We start from the raw sequence: 21,060 nt of genomic DNA, 5'->3' as shown, positions 1-21,060 counted from the left end.
TCAACTTCCAAGACCCTCTTAGATTATTTGTCCAAGACTTTTGATTTAACTTGCATCTCTCATACTGACACTCAACTCAACTGAACTCAAACTTCATTCATAGAGCATGTTTAAAACAACCGGGGTTGACCAAAGTGCTGTACAGATCAAAAGCAGCACAAATGACAAACATAACATACAATACAATACTAAAATATGATACTAAAATATGTAAACACAGTGCAAATATATAGTAAAATAAGATAGAATAAAATAAAATAAATTCAAATGTAATTAAGATTATGCCAGATGTCCACTCAACCAAGCCAGGGAGAAAAGGTGAGTCTTAAGAGAGGATTTAAAAACCTCAATTGATCCTGCAGAGCAGATATCCCAGGGCAGGTTGTTCCAGAGCCAAGGGGCAGCTGCCACAAAGGCTCGGTCACCTCTGGTTTTAAGCCTTGTTTTGGGAGTGACCAATAACAACTGACCAGATGATCTCAATATCCCAATGACACAGCAACGCATAAGAAATGTGTGTACTATATGACATACACGAAACAAACAAAGCATCTATATAGTCACAGTGCCAAATGAACATGAAATAATAACAAATGCCGATTGTTTATATATATTGTTTTAATTAAAGAGAAATAAACAGGTGATAGAAACACTGCCTGCTTTCACTTTGAAATGCCGCAGTGGCATCGCAATCAGCTGTAACTTGCTGTTTGAATACAACAGATTGAAACAAGTGGATTTCAATCAGATTAAAACAGAATAAAAAATGTTCTGGATAAATCAATATTTATACATTTTATCATTAAAGATAAGCCAAACCAAGGAGGAAAAAATGTATCCAAGGGGCCTGCTTTAGTGTTAAAGCAATACCAAGTTAAAGTAAGTGACCGCCATATACTCCACCTCACCACCTGTAATGTTGATGTTTTGTCTTTACAGTATGTTTTCTGTACATGATGTTTATTCAGCAGTCAGGTTCCGATGTTGCCTCTATCTTGCTCCCCACCGCCCTTGTCCCTCTCCACTCCCTCAGTTTATCTATGCTCCCATCAGGAACACACCACGCTCCGAGGGTAAACACAAACAAACAAGGCCTTCCCCCATCGCCCCCTCTCCCCGTCTTTTCCAGGAGAGTTTATGTGGGAAAGAGAGATAGCATCTCTCCGCTCCATCGTCTCCATCGCGCCACGCTGCACTTCACAAACACAGAGAAAACACACATCGGAAATGTTCACTTCAAGCTTTTACACAGGCCTCTTTTTTGTCTTTTTGTCTTTTATCTGTAACAGAGAGGCATCAGCGACAGTGCATAACCTCCACCTTCTCTATTTAGAGACATAAGCATTATGGATGCTTTTTGTTTGTTTTTATAATCTAGGATTTTTAGAGGAATTCCAGGACTTTCACTTATTCCAAGACTACATAACGTCTGTGCTGATTTATGTCTGTATGTATTTTCCCAACCTTACAATCGGAGGAAAAATCTGGTTCGGGTCCTGGTTTGGTACCAATGTTTTGCCCAGATTAACTGCCTGTGTGAGGGCTTAACTGATCCGATCTTAAACCTACTAAACAGATTGCAGAGCCATCAAAGCCTTGCCTTTGATACCAAACATGTTTGATATTTAGGAATTCAAATCTGGATGATTCCACTGAGCACGACCTGGATGGCCAATGAGAGACAGAAGGAGACAAAGACATGGGAGACAATTTAGCCTTGAAGCTAATGCTATCCAGAATAAGTGTTGTGCAAGTTCACACAAAAAATTAACTAGTTTAAAGTTTAGTTCATACAGTCTGAAATAAAATAGTTCACTAAGTTAATTTTTTAAATGTATTCTGAACTGAGTTCATGGTCCAAGAAATGCACCATCTCACATTCACTGTTTTATCTGCATCTATATTATTTTTCAGTAGTCTCCTGTACTTCAGTCTCCAGCCCTTAATCACTAACATTCACTGAACTTCATGAATTACTGTATTCTACTATAGAATTATAGACAGGTATAAAGTGTAAAAGACAAGGAAATCTGCTTCTAAGAAAACTTAGAAACACACATCTAACTCTCCAACCTGTCAGCTGAATATTTGGCAAAATTATCCAACTTTAATGCCCCAATACATTGAGAAGATCCCCTACAATAAGAGAGATAAGGGGAAAGAAACACCGAACAAAAACTAAAATCGAACTATTCCTCATTCTCAAAAGCTACACCTCTCTAAAACCATACCAGCCTGTTTGGATCTGTCCTGATTTGTTCATAAAACTTCTTCAAATGTTCACAACAGCTGGCTTTACAGGTACCGCTAACTACCTCTGGATTACTGGAAGCATAAGCCATGCCGAATACCTGCTGCGTGCCGTACACCTGACTTCGATCTTAAACCCACTTAACAGATTGCAGAGCCATCAAAGCCTTGACTTTGATACCAACTATGTTTGATATTTAGGAATTCAAATCTGGATGATTCCAGTGAGTACGACCTGGATGGCCAATGAGAGACAAAGGGAGACAAAGATATGAAAGATTCTTTAGATAACGCTATCCAGAATCAGTGTTGTGCAAGTTCACACAAAAAAATTAACTAGTTAAAGTTTAGTTCACACAGTTTAAAATAAAGTTCACTAAGTAGTTAATTTTTAAAATTTATTTTGAACTGAGTTCATGGTCCAAGAAATGCACCATCTCACAATCATTTTTTTTATCTGCATCTATATTATTTTTCAGTAGAGTCTCCTATACTTCAGTCTCCAGCCCTTGATCACTAACATTCACTGAACTATATGAATTACTGTATTCTACTATAGAATTATAGACCGGTGTTCAGTGTAAAAGACAAGAAAATCTGCTGCTAAGAAAACTTAGAAACACATATCTAACTCTCCAACCTGTCAGCTGAATATTTGGCAAAATGATCCGACTTTAATGCCCCAATACAGGGGGGAAATCCTCAAAAATAAAATGACTTAGGTTAATTTAACACTGAACAAAACTAAAAGTGAACTATTCCTCATTCTCAAAAGCTTCACCTCTCTAAAACCATAACAGCCTGTTTGGATCTGTCCTGATTCATGAATAAAACTTCTTAAAATGTTCACAACAGCTGGCTTTACAGGTAGCGCTAACTATCTCTGGATTACTAGAAGCATAAGCCATCTCGAATACCTGTTGCCGTACACCTGGCTTCGGCTACAACAAAAGCAGCACTTGGTAACTGTTGGTAACTCTCGATGCCTCTTGGACCCTCCTGGAATGTGAGCGGTCGTTCTCTGCCTCCAGAGCAAACAACGTTCAAGTTTGCGTTCTTGTTCACGTTCATTTTTTTTGGGGGGGGGGGGGGATTTTTGCCTTTTTAATGATAGGACAGCTGAAGAGAGACAGGAAATGTGGGGAGTAGAGAGTGGGGTAGGACATGCAGCAAATAGTCGACCGGCCGGGAGTCGAACCGGCGACCTCTGCGACAAAGACTGTAGCCTCTATACGTGGGGCGCTTAGACTGCTAAGCCACCAGCGCCCCTTTGTTCACTTTCATGAGCTGTAAACGTCCGTTCAGTTCACTGTTCACCAAAATAAGAACTTGTTCAATGAACGTTAATTTTTGCTCGTTCACGGACAACACTGGCTAGAATACTGCTGCTTACAGTAAACACAAAGTCACCGTCATTTCTTTCTGAACAATAGACAATCCGTGTTAAATGTGTTATCCACGCTGTGTTCTCCTCTAGATTTGTAAACCTCCAAACTGCAGAGTATTAGTAAGTCAGGTTCCAGTCAGTGTATGTTTTCTTTAGATCTACTTTTTCCTGAGATTACACATGACTCTGAGATTAGGATGTGGTTGTTTATTGCTGCCTCTAGATCACTTTTATACCCTGAAGTAGGTGAATCCTCATTTTTGAAAATCCTGTAGTCTGGAGCTGTTTAATCTGAGAGTGATAAAAACCTGTGAAGTTTCTACATATTTCTGTGATGCAATGCGATTTTCTAAATTAGTCAGGATTTGGAAATTGTAGCAGCCTAAGCTTGTTCCATCAGTCTGTACACTTGACTAAAGGTGAACATGAAACTCCTGCCTAAGCACACATACTTAACATTTTTCAAATCATGGAAAAGGACACAAAGTGGTTAATGCTGCACACTTGACTCTTCTGACAGAGACAAATGCTCGTGTCTGCCTGAACCAGGCTACTCGGGTAAGTGGTTTGTATGCCTGTGTGTGAGTCCATGTGTGTGTGTGAGTTCATGTGTGTGTGTGTGTGTGTGTGTGTGTGTGAAGTTAAGGATCGTAGGCACTAAGCAGTTGGAAATATGCATTCTCTCACTCTCCGCTCGTTTATTTTAGTGATTATAATCCCTCCATCAAACCAAAGACGGCCAGACTCCATAATGGCTCTTCCCAAGGGTATAAGGTGATGATTGGTGCAGCAGAGGCAATTATCTTCCCATTTTTATCCCTCTCACTCTATCTCTCTTGCCCCTTTTTTGTCCGCTCTTTGTGTTCTTAACAGCCAGCGATATTCTCTTGTTACTAATAAAACTCCCATCACACACAGACACGCTCTCACACAGACATACAGACACACAGGGCACATGTACACTCACACACACACATGGTGAGACATAGCTTTCTGGTCAGGTTACACTCCAGGGTCCGCCGGTGTTAGTCTCATCTCAGCAGGGTGGTGCGTATAAGTGTGTGTGTGCGTGCATGTGAGTGTTTCTGTCTGTTGGGCGGGGCCAGACCAGAACTTGTTGATTCTGGTGCATCAAATTACTGCCCGTCTGTCACATCCAATTACAGCTTCGGCCTGTTGACACACACAGCCTGCCTCTGTACGTGTGTGTGGGTGTTTGTCACTCACCTCCAGCTGTGTCATGCTGACGTGACGATCCACAAGTATCCACTTGTGATTTGGCTGGACTGGAACGTTTTTTATCACACAGGAATAATCCTCTCGCTTCAGATTAAGTCAGAATCACTGAATTAGCCAGTTTAACTGCCTTTTTCCATCATAAATATTCTTTTTATGATAGAATGGAGTAATTTGATATTTGCTATACAACCTGAAGATCAGTCTTGTGAGCTGGGGTGATGTCATTTGCCACCTCAGTGAGAATGTGTACTGTATGTCTCCGGTATTAACCCAGAACAAATTCTTCACTGTTGAATATTTATTAGCGGCAGTTAAAATTCTATCCATATGCATTCCTTGCATGTTCCTGGCACTGTCTGAGAAAGTTTTCCATGCGTTAAGCATATCCTTTCAGGGATCCCACAATAGATTTGCCATGTGTTAGCTATGGCACGGCTTAGCTGGAGGCTTCTTTTATACAGCACAAAAAAAAGGATTTAGTAATAATATTAGACACCTGCAAAGTCATGTTCAGATATATCTGTCAATCATATACCTGAAAAGCTACATTTGTTTCCTCTCGCTGAATTTTTTCAAGCATCAGTTTACGAGGTGAAATATCAGCTCTGAGCTCATATTGAAGTTATTGAGGGCTGAGGTTGTCAAAATCTTCCATACTTTGATACTTTTCGATACCATAAGCTTTAAAACTATCCAATATCTCCTATATTTATGTTTAATTGTACTAAAAAAAGTAGAACAACTTATTAAAGAATACAAACGAAAATCATATTTTTCACCAAAACCTGCTGCTGCTGCTGCTGCTGCTGCTGCTGCTGCTGCTGCTGCTGCTGCTGCTGCTGCTGCTGCTGCTGCAAGAGAGAGAGAGAGAGAGAGAGAGAGAGAGAGAGAGAGAGAGAGAGAGAGAGAGAGAGAGAGAGAGAGAGAGAGAGAGAGAGAGAGAGAGAGAGAGAGGGAGGGAGGGAGGGAGAGAGAGGGAGGGAGGGAGGGAGCAGCTCCCCTGGCTGCTAAATATGTGTCTGCCTGTCACAGCCTGAGGGATGCACCATCCCATAATATCTGATTTTAGGTGAAGGTTTTATGAGCATACGGCATCAAGTGAGGATGTTGAGATATGCTGTATGGATGACACAATTGTTTTAATGCGTATAAAATATGTAGCGAATATAATATGTAATGAATATAATATGTAATAATTACATATGTAATGTATGTGTATGAATTGTATGTGCTTTGGCAACAACATGTCTTTGTTCATGCCAATAAAGCAAATTGAATTGAATTGAATTGAATTGAGAGCAGCAGTGGCTGATCGACATATAGTCAGGTCAAGTCAAGCTTGATTTATAAAGCACATTTAAAACAGCCTCAGTTGACCAAAGTGCTGTACAGTTATTAAAATACAATATAACCATATACAAATATAATAACAAATAAAAACAATAAAAGAATAATAAGAGCTCAATTTAGGAAATAAGAGTAAAAAGTCAAAAGCCAAGGATTCTTGCTTAGCTGGGACTGAACGCCAAGGAGAAAAGATTGGTTTTCAGCAGTGTTTTAAAGTGCTCAACAGACTGTGCAGCTCTAACCTGGAAAGGTAGGCTGTTCCACAGCTTTCGGGCCGCCACTGAGATGGCTCTGTCCCCATGAGTAGAGAGTCTGGACCGAGGTACTGCCAGGAGCAGCTGGTTTGATGACCGAAGTGCTCTGGAAGTACTGTGAGGCTGTACAAAGTCTGATAAATAAGATGGGGCAAGACCATTGAAACACTTAAAAACAATTAATAAAACCTTGAACTGGATCCTAAAGTTAACAGGCAACCAGTGCAAAGATGCAAGGACAGGACTGATATGATCCCGCCGTTTGTTTCCATTAGCAAGCGGGCAGCTGCATTTTGGACTACCTGTAGACGGCACAATGCTGACTGGTCGAGACCAACAAACAAAGAGTTACAGTAGTCTAAACGTGATGTAACAAAGGTGTGAATAACTCTCTCGAAATCGTTTCTGGGAAGATAAGCCTTTAGTTTTGCTAATAGTCTTAGCTGAAAGAAGCTCGTTTTGACAATAGAGCTTATCTGCTTGTCAAACGGAAGAGAGATAGAGTGCTTGTAAAGAAAACCAGGCTATGAAAAAGACACATATGATAATATATTTTCACATTAAAAAAAAGTAAGTTTTCACTCGTGTTCCTGCCTGCTCTGTGCTTCTGCGTGTCGGACGTCAAAGTCTTTACACTGCTGTCCTCATCTACGGGTCGACAAACCCTGGCATTTTGCTAGTATTGAAGCAGGTGTCAACGTAATTTGATTCTCACTGGTGAGAATCAAATTACTTTTAAAAAGCTGAGACTAATAAAGAAATATCTTATCTTGAAATATAATGAGACAATTATTTAAACAGAGTGTGGTTTAAAGTTTTTCCTGAGCTTTTAAAAATCCTGGTATCGTGACAACTCTATCGAAGGCCTAATGTTCATTACTGTTTTTTATGAAAGGCTGCATGAACTATGGCCACTTTAATTTAATGTTTCATAGTCAATAGTTCGCTCCTCGCACCTCCAACATCTTCGATGTTCTGCTGGTGGCGACTTTCAGAGAACCCAGTCTGCACCTCCTTAGCTTGTGATTTGCAACAAGTGTAACTGAACACCCTATCCAGTTAGTCTCCAAGGCTTTTGCACTGCTTCCCGAAAAGTGTGAACGTGTGAACTCCAAGCCAAGTCAACTTTTGAGGAGAAGACGAGAAAGTATTTCTTTTTAAATGAGAGAGAGAGAGAGAGAGAGAGAGAGAGAGAGAGAGAGAGAGAGAGAGAGAGAGAGAGAGAGAGAATCGAGGGTTTATTATTTCTGTCCAGTGTTTTCTTTCGCAGTTCTATCACCCAGTGTGGAGAGGGATCCTTTTCACCCCTACTCACCATAGGTGTCAGGGAGGCCACACACACACTATTACTCCAGGCTCATACACTCACACACTCGGACATACACACTCATATGGATGTGGGCAAAGTTCATAGCACTTACAAAAACCTCTCTCCATCACTTATCACTCTCTTCTGTTTTGGCTGTGTCTCTTTTTTCTTGGAGAAGTGTTGTTCTTCACTCACCGCAGCCTTTGACTTCCTCAAATCTTTCATTTGTGTATATTTTACATGGACTGGATTCCTTTTACCCGGAACGACCGACGAATACACCTTTCCTCGAATTCTGTTTTGCAAATACATCGATATTCTGGAAACAAACTTTACTCAAAGAAAAACACTTTTTCTCCGACTTTTTTTGCTTCTTTGCTTCCAACCTTCATCCTCGCTCTCCTCCTCTGAACTCTTTTCGCACCTCAGCCTACTCTGTCAGCTTCCCAGGATGCAATGCGGAACACGGCGGAGCGGATCCGGGAGTTGGAGACTGCACTGAGAGAGAGCATGAACACTTCGTCGCATAGGGAGGCTCTCTGGGCGCAGGAGGAGGCTGAGCGTGTTCAGGCCCAGAGACAGGTTTACCCCATGTTTCATATGCTGACTGAAGACTGGAGATGAATATACACACACTCACTCACACATACACACACACTCATGCACCCACAGATGACGGCATGCACCCCTACAGAAGCAGTGCAGGTATCATCTCACCTGTGAACAAGCAGAGAGATGAAGAACTTAACTGCACCCCCATGTGGCTACAAGTGTAACTGCAGGCCAACTGTGATATATAATGCCGCTAAACACTTCATATGTAGCTTCACTACTATACAAAATATATATAATTATAACAATACAGGTGAATGTTGCATCATTTTTGCAACAATTTAGTTGTATTCTAAAAAAATCTTTAAATTTTCTCCCTAAATAGAAATTAGAAACTCAAGCGAGAGAACTCCCAACATACTCCTTGAATGTGAGCATATGTTTAACATATTGTAAGACTTTGTGCACACAATCAGGATTCATTAAAACATCTTGAGGCTTGTAGTCTTGAAGGAGCACAAGCTGTTCTTTCACTCTGCCTGTGCTGCTATCTATCTCTCTCTCTCTCAGACTGCCAGCTGCTTACATCTTTAAGTAGGTCCAAAAAAAAAAAAGAAGTGCACTTGTGTGCATTTGTATATATGTGTGAGCGTAGGTGTGTCTGTGGTGGGAAAGAGAAACAGAGCGAGGGAGTGCGTTTCCTCCCAGTGTGAGCATGCATTTGAATGAGAATGACCTCGCATTACTTATGAGTGCCCAAAGTAATACGAGAGCAATCTGCGGTTGAAACAAGAATTAACATTTTGAGGCAGAACGGCGGCTGTATTGCCTCAGAAAAACACACGCGCACACATACATTGAAAGCCTGAAGCTGATAGAGGAGAAGGTCAGGAGATGAAGAGATTGGTGGACACAGGGAAAAGTACGAGAAGGTCAATCTCAGTTTAGAACATTCAGGCGAAAACCAATGCTAACTGTGGCTTGTTTTTTCCAACAGTTTCTGTTCTTTACACGCTCGACTTACGGTCAGCATGGATACTGTGTTTATCAAACAATATTCTGATTCACCGAGGAGTCCGAAAAAGAAGAGAGCATATTTATGTCTGTGGGACTTTTTCGCACGCATAGAGATGGATGATTCAGCTTTGACCTAAGTTTACCCGTGTGTAGCCAAAAGCGTCAGGGAAATCATTTCCCAGCTTGTGACACGCTAACACTTTTGGACCCCAAACGTGATACTCTAATGCTTTCAATTTGAGTCGATCCAAAACCCTATACATAGAGAACATAACAAGCCAGCACTCAGTCATACGGGCAACTGAGCTTGACAGACATAGAGCTTGAATAGAGTTGCAGTCGGCTTGAAGAAAGATACCAATTTGGCTTGGCAGTGAAGCTGCTCAGTTGGTGATGCTAACTGCTAGGTGTTGTCAACAGTCTGAACTCTACATGCCAGCATGACGTCAACACATAAAAAGGCAGCGAGTCAACCTGCCATTAACATACAGTTACACCATCGTCACCTCACACTCTGGAAAAAGAAGAGTGTGTGGAGAGAGGTGTTAGTGGAATAAAAAGAGGAACCGGTCCCTCTGAAACCTCATCACCTGACCCTGGCACAGTTCCACAGCACCCTGCCAGACTCACATTCTCACATTTTGCCCCCTCCTCCACCCCTTACTCTTTCCTTGATTTTCCCCTTTCTTCTCCCCTCTGTCCCAGTGTAATCAGTCTCATGATGTGTAATGCGCTGAAAGTCTTCCATCAGCCTGACCTGCTGAAATGGAGCATGGGTAATGCCCTGGGTCACTTTTCTTCACACCCTAGCTCTCTAAGTCTCTCACTGCGTCTCTGCTTCCCTCCTTCCCTCTGGACTCTCCCCTTGCAGTCATTTCTGCAGCCCATCCGTTGTCCCGAGCCTCGTTCTTTCCCATCTGCCTTCTTAAGTTGTCTCGTTTCATTATCTCCACCCTCTCTCTCCCTTTCCCTCCATTTCTGCGCCTGTCTCTTTCCCTCTCTCCTGCTCTGTGGCGTTTGAACTAGGCCTTTGAACCAGCAACACCGACGCAAACGGACAAGAGGGATTTGGCCCTTACCTCTGAGCCCCCAATCAGCTTAACAACTAAAGGGGCTTTGGGCCGGTCTTAGCGAGCCTTAGCCTGGCTGGGGGGCTTTGCCTTGAAGTTGAGCTAAATTAGCACGCACAGGCTCGCTGTTAAGCTGATTAAGTCCCTAATTTCACTAAAATGCATTGTATTCCTTATTAATGATGTGATTGTGAAGTGAGGGCTAGCATGGGTGGTGGACTAATGGGGGACTGGGAGGTAGCCAGTTGGCGCATGAGGGTTGATAGACATGTGGTGGGTGTAAATGGAGTTGTGTGTGCGTGACCCTTGGCTTTCAAGATGAAAAGACTGGATTTGGATTCTTTTAAGCCTGTAAGAAGACATCAAACATTAAACATTGTGTGATTTTAGACAGATGGATGTCTTGTTGATATTGGGTGTATTAACTCCATAATACTGCTGAGGTCAGTTGTTTTTGGCAACGACATTGAGTGTGTTTTTTTTTTTTCAATCAATGCTTTGTTCTACTTTTTGGAAGTTTTGACTGAAAGTTGCCACTTCCTCATCCCATCATTTAGAGCTGTGGTATTCCCAGCTTGCCTTGCTTTCTCTCCACTCTTCTCACAATCCCCTTGTGATATTCATGAACAGCCAGTGAGCAGCACTTTGTCTGACATCTGTGAAACACACCCAGAAACCAGCGGAGATGCAGACCGTCCTGAAAATGTGTGAACGATTTGGCCCCTTCATAAAAGAGGCCCGATCCTTTTTTCATGTTCTACCCCATGGAGCGCTTTGCCCTTTCTCTCTTTCTCTATCTCTCCTTTTTTTTAGCTTCTCCACCTCTCTTTCTCCCTTTGTTCACCTCCAAATTTATTAGTGGAGTACCTGCCAATCTTAATTATGATCATATTAATATCACTCTTTATTTATAGAGCACTTTTCTACTTCCTGTTTAATGCTTTACAATAACATTTACTTGTTCTCTAACGAAGAGGATAAGCACTCAGTAAATAAAACCATCACATAATGCCTTCATTCCAATATCTATATGCTTTATTGATAAGTTATATGACCTACCACATGGCTCCTAATGACCCCCAATGGCCATAGCATGATGATAGATGAGGATACAGAGGCAGTGAGAGCAAGTGCATCACCAGGGTTAGCATTGGCATCCAATTAACAACAGCCTCCATGCTTACCTCCCACCATCACCAACATACACAAGAAAAGAGGACCCCCACTGAGTTAGACCGTACGCTCTACCTCCCCCAACGTCCCTATTTTCATGAGAGAAGAGAGGAAACTGTAATCTAATCTTATCATCCCACCATCTCCTGTTTCTATCTTCAAAACAGGTCTTCCTACCCAGCTCTGCATCCTATAGTAAAGCATTTTGTTCACCTCCTGTCTTTGGATAATGACGCCCTGAGGTCACATCCTGTCTGTCAAACACTCAGGTTGGACACAGAGAGAGGTCTGCATGGCTGGGAGGCATGTGTCTGCGCAGTTGAAGGAGATTTAGATGAGGGGTTGAGCTTTCTTCTCACCTGCTCTGAAGCAGAGGCACACTCAGTGATGAGATAGAATTAGAGGAGGAAAGTGAGAGATAAGACTGTCATCGTCTAACCTTTGACCCTAAGTGATACTCACTCTGTTCTAAATGACCCTGAAATATACACATACAGGGAAATACTAAAGCACATTTTTGTATTTCATTACCTTTCCATATCCATGCATACATCCATATTGAATTTAATAATTAAACATGATTTGTTGTGTCTGTGTTTTTAAACCTGTATGCATTTGTCTCCCCTCAATAGCTGGAGGAGCTGATGGGGGCTTTGGAGAAGACCCGCCAAGAGCTTGACGCAACCAAGATGCACCTGTCTTCCACTCAGCAGTCGCTACACGAGAGAGATGGACACCTTAATAGTCTTCGCCAGGAGAGACGCAAACAACTTGAAGAGATTCTGGAGATGAAGTAAGTGACTCATGTTTGTTTTTGTAAGCAGTTCTTGTGGTATATTAATGTAATAACGCCATTCTCTGCAGCCATTAGCTTGATCCTGTCCAGTCATGTCTTTGCATTCTTTCTAATCAGTCACAGAAAGACTCCAGCAAAGCTCTCTAAGTCATAAGAATACATTAACCTACATTTGCCAGTTGTGAAACACAGGGCAAGGGTTTCTGGCATCGCATTAAGACAAACTGTCAGGAAAAACAAACCACAAGTGTTTGTGGTTGTGACTCAACACCCAGCCCGTATAAGTTTATGATCAAGGATTTTTATAAACAAAACGATGATTGGCTCAGCTTTTCATTGGGTGCACTCTCATTACCCCGCGCAGCAGCGTCATTGCTGCAGCAGAAACCTGTGTTTACCTGCTCAGCTGTTCAAATATGCAACAGTGCGTGAGTGTAATATAGATATCAGAGCTGATGTGTCTTTAACTGCCTTGTGAAAGGTTACATTTATTGAGTACAGGTGGTGGAGTCAGACAGATACATATGCAGGTGTTTTTTTTTTTATCTACATGCTTGTAAGTGACAGAAACCCTGAGAAAAAAATGGTGCATCACAGGCTGCATTTCCATGTGTGAGTGTGTGTCAGCCTGTTTGCGTGGACGTGTAAGCGAGACCAGCGATCTGTCAGTGAAGCGGTTGCATGCGTGTTTGCTTTGAGCGCTCTGATTGAGGGAGCATGGAGCCACATATCTGGCTGTCATGTGCTGCAGAGAAATGCCTTTAATGTCAGCCAGTCAGAGCAGTACAAAAGAGAAGGCTGCCACATACAGTATGTATTAAAAACACAACTTTAAAAACTCATTACGCCTCACACAGCTCCTCTGATCACACCGACTCTGAAGAATGTGTGCATGCATTTGTTGTAGCTTGTAGTGTGTGCACAGTTTGCACATGTGCTTGCAAACATCTTTCATGTCTCTTCTAATTTCTACCACTCAAACATGACCTGCTATGTTAGTAGAGCAAATGTGTTTCATATGATATGGATACAATCTATACTTTGAGGCGTGTGCATTGAATTAGGAACACACACACACACACCTGGCATGTCAGTGATACGTCGGCATTACAAGTCCTGGGCTTGAATTATGTTCAAATCATGTCGTGATGGTTGGTTGACACAAACAACGTTACCGTTGGGATTCTATGACTTTGTGTTGGATGCAATTTGGGCTGGTAGGAGCTAAGAAGAGGAGTTAGTGTGTGTGGTCTCATGTGCATCAAACTCTGTATGTGTGTGTATGTACTAGAGGTCGGCAGCAGGAGGTTTGGGGTCGCTGATGATGACGATTAAAGGACTGTTGAATTGCAAAAGGGAGAAGCTTCGTGAGACTGACTTACATCCGAACAAGCCACAATGATAGGCATGCTGAACGTACACACATAACCTCAGTGGAGCTCACGAGTAATCACTCACGTATGCAGACACGCATGCACTTACACAGACTTTCTTGCTTTTTTTTTAAAAAGGGGGCCATATTCTCACAGTACAGCTCCAGCCCAGGGAAAACCAAACAGGACAGATAAGGCAGACAAAGAGAAGTATAACTAGAGAGAGAGGGGGTGGGGGGGGGTGGAGTGAGAGCAAAAAAAGAAAAAAAGAATGAGAGGGAGGGGAGGATGGAGTGGAGGGGCTACACAAACTGAAGTATTTCAAATCTTAGAAATCATGAGAGAAGTTTGATTGCATGCCAAGTTTCTCCTTCTCTTCGCTGTAATGTGGCATTTGTCAAGAAGACCAGCTGAAGCAAACCATGTGAGGCACGTTCCCCAGTGAACTGGAGAGCTCTGTGTGTGTTTTCTAATGTGTGTATGTGTGTGTATGTGTGTGTATGTGTATCAGACAGAGGGAGGGAGAGAGAGACCAGACTCTTGGCTTTTCAACACCGTTAATGAAAGAGACAAGAGGGGGAAAAATCATTTTCAATATCCTCTCATTGCATGCTGGGTTTCCTAGCTTGTAATGTGTGTGTGTGTGCGTGTGTGTGAGTGAGTGTGTGTGTGTGTGTGCGCACATGCTTGTGTATGTTGTGTGAGTGTGTGTGTGTGGGACGGAAAGAGAGAAAGAGAGAGAGTGTTTTCATATTTGCCCTTTTCAGATATAGAGCTGGATGTCTGATGTATAAGGAGCAGTGCGGGTCTGTTCTGTCACCCCACACCAGATTGAGTTTCCACATTACTGTACGCTGTTCACACACACACACACACACACACACACACACACACACACACACACACACACACACACACACACACACACACACACACACACACACACACACACACACACACACACACACACGCACACAAACAGATGGCCTCCAGAGAAGCGAGTCATTAAACAAGTCGCGGGTCACAGGGCGTCGGTGGACAATAGAGAAATGATGTGTTTTGACATTTCGAAAGGTTAGACATTGAGATGTTTCTGTAGTCTGGGAGGTGTAGCACCACACACCACAACAGTGCAGCAACTGATTCTGAGCCTGATCCTCTTGTAGACACTCACCCTGCAACTGATATTATCTCTACATTTTGGTGATGGAAAATGGAGATAGAGAAAAGGAAAGGTAGCGACAGCTTTGATGGAGCGCACAAAGAGACTCGAGGGCTGACGAAGTGAAGAAGGGGAGTTTGATGATTGGAGAGACAGAGGGGACAGCTTTGAGAGGAGAGGAGGAGAATGATGGAGGAGGGAGTTGTGAGGGGTGGGAGGGAGGAGGGTTTGGTCAGCAGAATGATGCTAGAGAGGGGAAGTACAGTGGGTGAGAATAGAACAACTCAGCACTATACACAGCAGGGAACAGCAGCGAACACCTGCTCCACGTTTGGCAACAGATAACACACCACATTTTGATTGTCACATAAAATCCTATAGCCTAAAGGGACGTGCATCACTTTGATACTGGAATTTATTTAAAGCTAAAGGATGGTTGAACTAGGCTCTGTTGGGAAAAAAGAAAAGTATCAGACAGCCCTGAATATTAGCGTTTTGGACTTTTGCCTGAAGCTTGGATAGAAAAAACCTTTTTGGTGCCATTTTTGAAAAAGTGCATGACATCCTAGGCTCAATATTTAATTATTTCCCAAATGTAATTCACACCCTCACAAAGAGGTAAATGACACAATGGAAATATAACACCTTATATCCTGTAGCCCTAAAATTAGATCCTGTCCCTGAATAGTGTTCATGTATCCGTTTGTTGGCTAGTTACAGTAATCCTAGGCATAATGAAGCTTAGAGCAGCAGCGACGTTATGACTTTTAAAATCCCTGATGTAGACATCCTGTCTGTGCAGAGCCGTTGCCACAGTTACACCAACTAAACACACAGAGAGACCAGCTGTACTGGCAAGGTCGTGTCCTCGCACACTGATGTGTCTGAGAGGGCCTGGACACACACTCATACACACATAATCAACGTGTGCACACACATTCGGTGAAGCACCTTTACATTGTATAAGAATCTTTACTCATGGAATGGTTTTAAAATTACATTCATGTAAATCTATCATACAGAAATCGGGTGCACACATGCATGTACACTCACACAGCCACACCGCCACGTTCAGATGCTGTTACAGTGCCATTGTTGTGATAAGTAATGATGAGACATTACTCGGGGCTGTGTGTGAATGGGATTCTCTGTGCTGCAGTGATGAGGAGGGGCTGACCACACATCACCTTCCTCTCTCCGCGAGCAGGTTTGTATGTGTGTCGCCTCGTGGGAACTTCAGGCCATTCATCATGTCTGTCTGTGCTCCCATGCCCTCTGACACGCGTGTTTACCTTCGACATGTGTGTCGGCTGTCGGGGCCTGTAGGTGTGTTGTTATGTCAGGGCCGAGGCATGCTCCACCCTTCTCCTCCTCCTCCTTGTTCTTTAAGGTTTTCGGTCAATAGAGGGCTTCATCCCATGGAAATCCCTGCTTCGAAGTCCTTGTTCAGACTCCTACCTGAGTTTTATACAGTAAGCTTCGACACACAGAGATTAATGTGGGAAGTTTGTAAGTTTCTTTAGTTTTAGGTGTAACTTTCCTGACCTTTATTCCCCAGAAGATGGCATGCACTTGGACTTTCATAAAGAAACATTCTCAAGTATTCGTTTTTTCAACTCAAAAAACATCATGTCTTGAGCTCACTATTTTCAGACTTCTGCTGTTCTAGCATCAACTTTTTATCTGGTGTCAGTGTGTCAGTTCCCCTGGCAGTCTAAGCCTATAGCAGAATAACTACGAGCTGGTCCAAGCCTGAGCCAGCTCTAACTAAAAAGTTAGAGCTAAGATTAGGCTTAAACATTTCCTTTATGATAAAGTTAAAAAACTTTATCTTAAAGGAAATGTTTAAGCCTAATCTTATCGAAATGGAAATTGAAATCAAAAAGCATTGCACACGTATTGTCTTTCTTGCACTTTCTTTTTCCTAACATTGTTTTTATTGATTTCAACAACTTGAGACATAAATTTATAAACATTCATACACATATCTTCACATATATGTGCATAAATGCAATACAGAACACACACAAAAATCCCAGGTGCATTAAAAAAGTACATAGAGGACTAAGCCCATCTTACATCCACACACACACACAAAAATAATAATAATAATAATAAAAAATATACATATATATGTTTAAACACACACACATTATATACATACACATGTACCCACATACACATACACAAACAAAAAAATCAAATAAAAGATAATAAATAAATTCAAGTAAGTAATACAAATAATAATGTACAAAATAGAAAGAAGATGTAATAAATGAATAAGAAGAAGGAGAAAAGTTTTTGTACTATGTCAGTAGTTTGAGTTGGGGAGTGTTGAAGGTGATATATCTCAGTCTAGTATTCAGCATCTAACATGAACGTGGGTGTCTCAGAGGGCCAACTCTGCATCCCCAGGTTCCTCCATCAGGTGTGCAATGTCTGTCTCCTCTAGATAGTTGACAAAGGGACCCCAGATGTTATTAAAGAGTGACACCTTGCCCCTACGAGCACTTTCACCACACTTTATGCAACATTTCTTTGCTCTGGGTGCAACTACTCACGAGAAAGCAGGTGAAAGTTTTACATGCAGGAGAGCACTGAACAAAGGGAAAGCATTCACACGCTCGAAATGTTGTTTTCTCCTCTCAGGTTGCATCGTTGCTTTCAAGAGTAGCTACATGCTGCAAGCAATGCTGTAAAAGTGCTTGCAAAGATAATATGTGAGCATAGCTGTTCCATTTGCTTGCTCTTCAACATCTTCTCGCAAGGATCTGGAAGGATTGCACATGAATCTCATTTGTTCTTGCGAGATTTGGCAAGGATATGCCGCCATACGTTAACACACCAAAAGACTTCGGTGACCGACATATATGTGTGTGCTTGTTTAAGCTGATGGACAGAGCTGGAGGAGTCTCTTCAGAGAAAGAAAGAACTTTTGTCTTTAACTGAAGATTGACGTACTGAAAATGAGGTGAATGAGACACACAAAAACAAAAGTTTGCAGTGACTGACAGCCGGAGGAGGAGATAGAGAATGCTGGTGGAGGAATGGAATGGTTGGACTGTACAAGTTGAAACTGCTTTCATTTTTATACTGCACCGTATCTGGCCCCTCTAGAGTAAAATCATTCTTTCATTGTCTCCTCTTATTTGTACTTCATCAGTCTTTTAACGCTGACCTCTTTAACTTCCTCGGGGTATGGAACACTCTCCCCCCCATCTTCTTTTTGTCTGTTTTCTCTTGTTTTATCTCAGGAGGGGTGGGAGAAGGCCTGGAATTTATCACACATACCTAATAATTACTATCACAGGAAATGGTCCTGAGGAAGTAGGTGCACTAGCCTTGCTAATTAGTGTCAGTCGCAAACACACATAGACGTGCACATGCATACACACACAGCTAATTAGCCTCATTTGGTGGGTGTAGAAGTCTCGGGAAAACCCAATCTGATTGGCCTCAGGGAGACTAACACCCCAAAGTTTACCTGCTTGTTTGAATCTAAAGACTAATTGATGAGGAGTCTTGCAATGTGTGTGTGTGTGTGTGTGTGTGTGTGTGTGTGTGTGTGTGTGTGTGTGTGTGTGTGTGTGTGTGTGTGTGTGTGTGTGTGTGTGTGTGTGTGTGTGTGTGTGTGTGAGTGAGTGTGCATTTAAGTGTGTGCATGAGTGGGCAATTGATGAGGTGGGCCCTACAGCCGTAAAAAAAAAGGCAGCCCAAGACACAGGACCCAGAGGTGACCAGTGACGGCCTCTTTAAAAGCGGCCATGCCCTCAGGGTCATCAAAGGAATGAGGAGAAGGAAGGGGAGGTCAGGAGAGGAGGGGTTGTCACTAAAGGTAGAAAGATGTGATTGAGATGGATGGATATGCAGAAGGAAGATTAAAGGATTGATAGACGGCAGCAGAAGGCAATTGACAATTAAATAAATTCACATCAATCAACAAAAACACATCGATCAATCAAACAATCTTTATTTGCATAGTGCCAAATTACAACAAATGTTATCTCGAGACGCTTTTACAAACAGAGCCGGTCTAGACTGTACTCTATGTTTAATTATGAACAAAGACCCAACATCAAGACCCCTCTTACAGACAGGACTCAGTCTGATCTCATCTTTATCCACCATGAGCATTGCACCGCACAGTATTTAACTAGGTACAGCAACAAGGACAAACATCCTTTAACAGGCAGAAACCTCGAGCAGAACCAGACTCATGTTAGACACACATCTGCTGAGACTGAGTTGGGGTTGGAGAGAGAGAGAGAGAGAGATAGAGAGATGAGCTGGATAGTAGTAGTAGCTGTTGCCACTGGAGGCCAGCAAGTCCGTAGCAGCTGGAGTCTGGAACGTCCACAGCAGCGACTCAGAGAAACCTACGGGACAAGGGAGCTCAGGGACTCCAGAAAGGTCTATGGTTAATAACTTAAATGGGACAGAGAGAGTTAAAGTGCCAGTTCCCCTGGCAGTCTAAGCCTGTAGCAGCATTGAAAGAAAGCATTTAAAAGTATTTCAAACAGGCCAATGAAGACACAAACAGAAGTTTGAAATGTAATAAGACAGACTTAGAATATAAGCATAAAAGTTAGAGTGCGGTGTGTGATAAAAAAAGAATAATTTAATAAAAGGCAGCTGTAGACGGGTGAGTCTTCAACCTGGATTTTTAAAGAACTAAGAGTTTCAGCAGACCTGACACTGTCTGGTGATTTTGTTCCAGATATATGGAGCATAAGAACTGAACCCTGTATTATTATTTTAAGTGATAATGAAAAATAAAAGTGCTATTACTTACCTGCACGGCTTTCAGGCAGTAACATTTCAGTCATGCATTCAAGTATGAGATTGCATACAAGATAATACATTGCATTAACTTTAACAAGTAGAAACAGTATACAGTTTGCTGCACCAGTAGAAATGAACAATGAGACGTGGGTAAGTAGAGTCCCGCTCGGCAATGAGAGAGGATGAGTTGTGTTAAACCCAGCTGTATGTGATATGTTGTTGAAAGTGCTGTGATGTAAAACAGCCATTTAGACAGTGGCTTGGTGAGGTGCCCTCATGGTTTACCATTATGGGCACATGAAATGCTGGTTTACCCACACAAGTGAGTCAGTGATGCTTACTGGCACGTATTCACACACTGTAAACACCTCCAAGTCGGGTTGGCACACACACCTGAGCCTTGGCTGCTGTTTTTCTCTTCTCTGTGGCTTCTCCTGCTATGTTTCTCTGTCTTTATCTGGGTCAGAATTTGTCTCAGTCTTTATCTCCCTGCGGCTGTTTCTTACATTTAATATGTCAATCTGAAAAAAAAAAACAGCGTTAAAGGCACAATGTTGAAAGCTCTCTCGGTCTCTGAAGTTTTATTTCTACACATTTTCACCCGCTTTCCCTCAATGAGAGCAACATATTGTAACTTTAATCCCTCAGTCAGGGCTGTCTCTCTGACTCTTTGTTGGAGTTTTATTGGTCCCACACGTCTCGCAGTTTTGCTAAGATGGTTCCCAGGAGGTTTTAATCGAGAACAATAGTAGAACGGGCCTCTCCCCAGCACCGCTCTGTTCCAACATTGCACACCAGTCAGCTTACACAACAGCTGCCCCTGGCACTCTTGGATTGTGTGTTTGTCTGATCTGGTTAATTCAGGGATGTAGACCCAAACTGTAATTATCATTATGTACTTCTCGGCAGTGGCAGGAAACAGCCCAAGCAAGTTTGGATGAGCTTTTGTATCCTCGTTGGTCTGCATTGAAGGTGTTTGTGTGCATAGAACAACATGTGCATACTTGAATTTGGCTTTGTGTTAGTGTGTGCGTGCATGCATGTGTGAAATGAAAAGGGCATGAGAGCTATTAGCAGTGAAAGATAAGCAGATTGTGCCAGTGGCTATGTGATGATTTTTCCTGCTCTTGTTTTGGCCCCGCTCATGTTCATTTGGTCTCCGCTAAATGGAGACATATTGGAAACATGACTGCTCTCTGGGGGCCAGTGGGTATGCTGGAAAGGAGACGAGAACAGAAGAAATGAGAGGTTAAAGGGAGAAAAGGAAATGAAAGGAGAAGGATGGAAAGAGAAGAAGAAGACAATAAAAAAAATCAGAGGAGAAAGTAAGGGTCATTGGATTTAAACTC

At 42.3% G+C, this 21,060-nt stretch overlaps 1 protein-coding gene across 1 annotated transcript in view; it reads left to right on the top strand.

Annotated features, from left to right (window-relative positions):
- LOC117821851 (ELKS/Rab6-interacting/CAST family member 1-like) overlaps nt 1–21,060 on the top strand; it is a 190,603-nt gene that overhangs the window by 96,253 nt on the left and 73,290 nt on the right. Inside the window, exons 16-17 of the mRNA XM_034696381.1 lie at nt 8,216–8,368; nt 12,231–12,391. Coding sequence (XP_034552272.1) covers nt 8,216–8,368; nt 12,231–12,391 — 314 coding nt within the window. The remainder of the gene's footprint in view (nt 1–8,215; nt 8,369–12,230; nt 12,392–21,060) is intronic.

The sequence above is a fragment of the Notolabrus celidotus genome, chromosome 11 (assembly GCF_009762535.1).
Source record: "Notolabrus celidotus isolate fNotCel1 chromosome 11, fNotCel1.pri, whole genome shotgun sequence".
NCBI classification, from domain to species: domain Eukaryota; kingdom Metazoa; phylum Chordata; class Actinopteri; order Labriformes; family Labridae; genus Notolabrus; species Notolabrus celidotus.
This window is presented reverse-complemented; position numbering and strand designations above follow the sequence as displayed.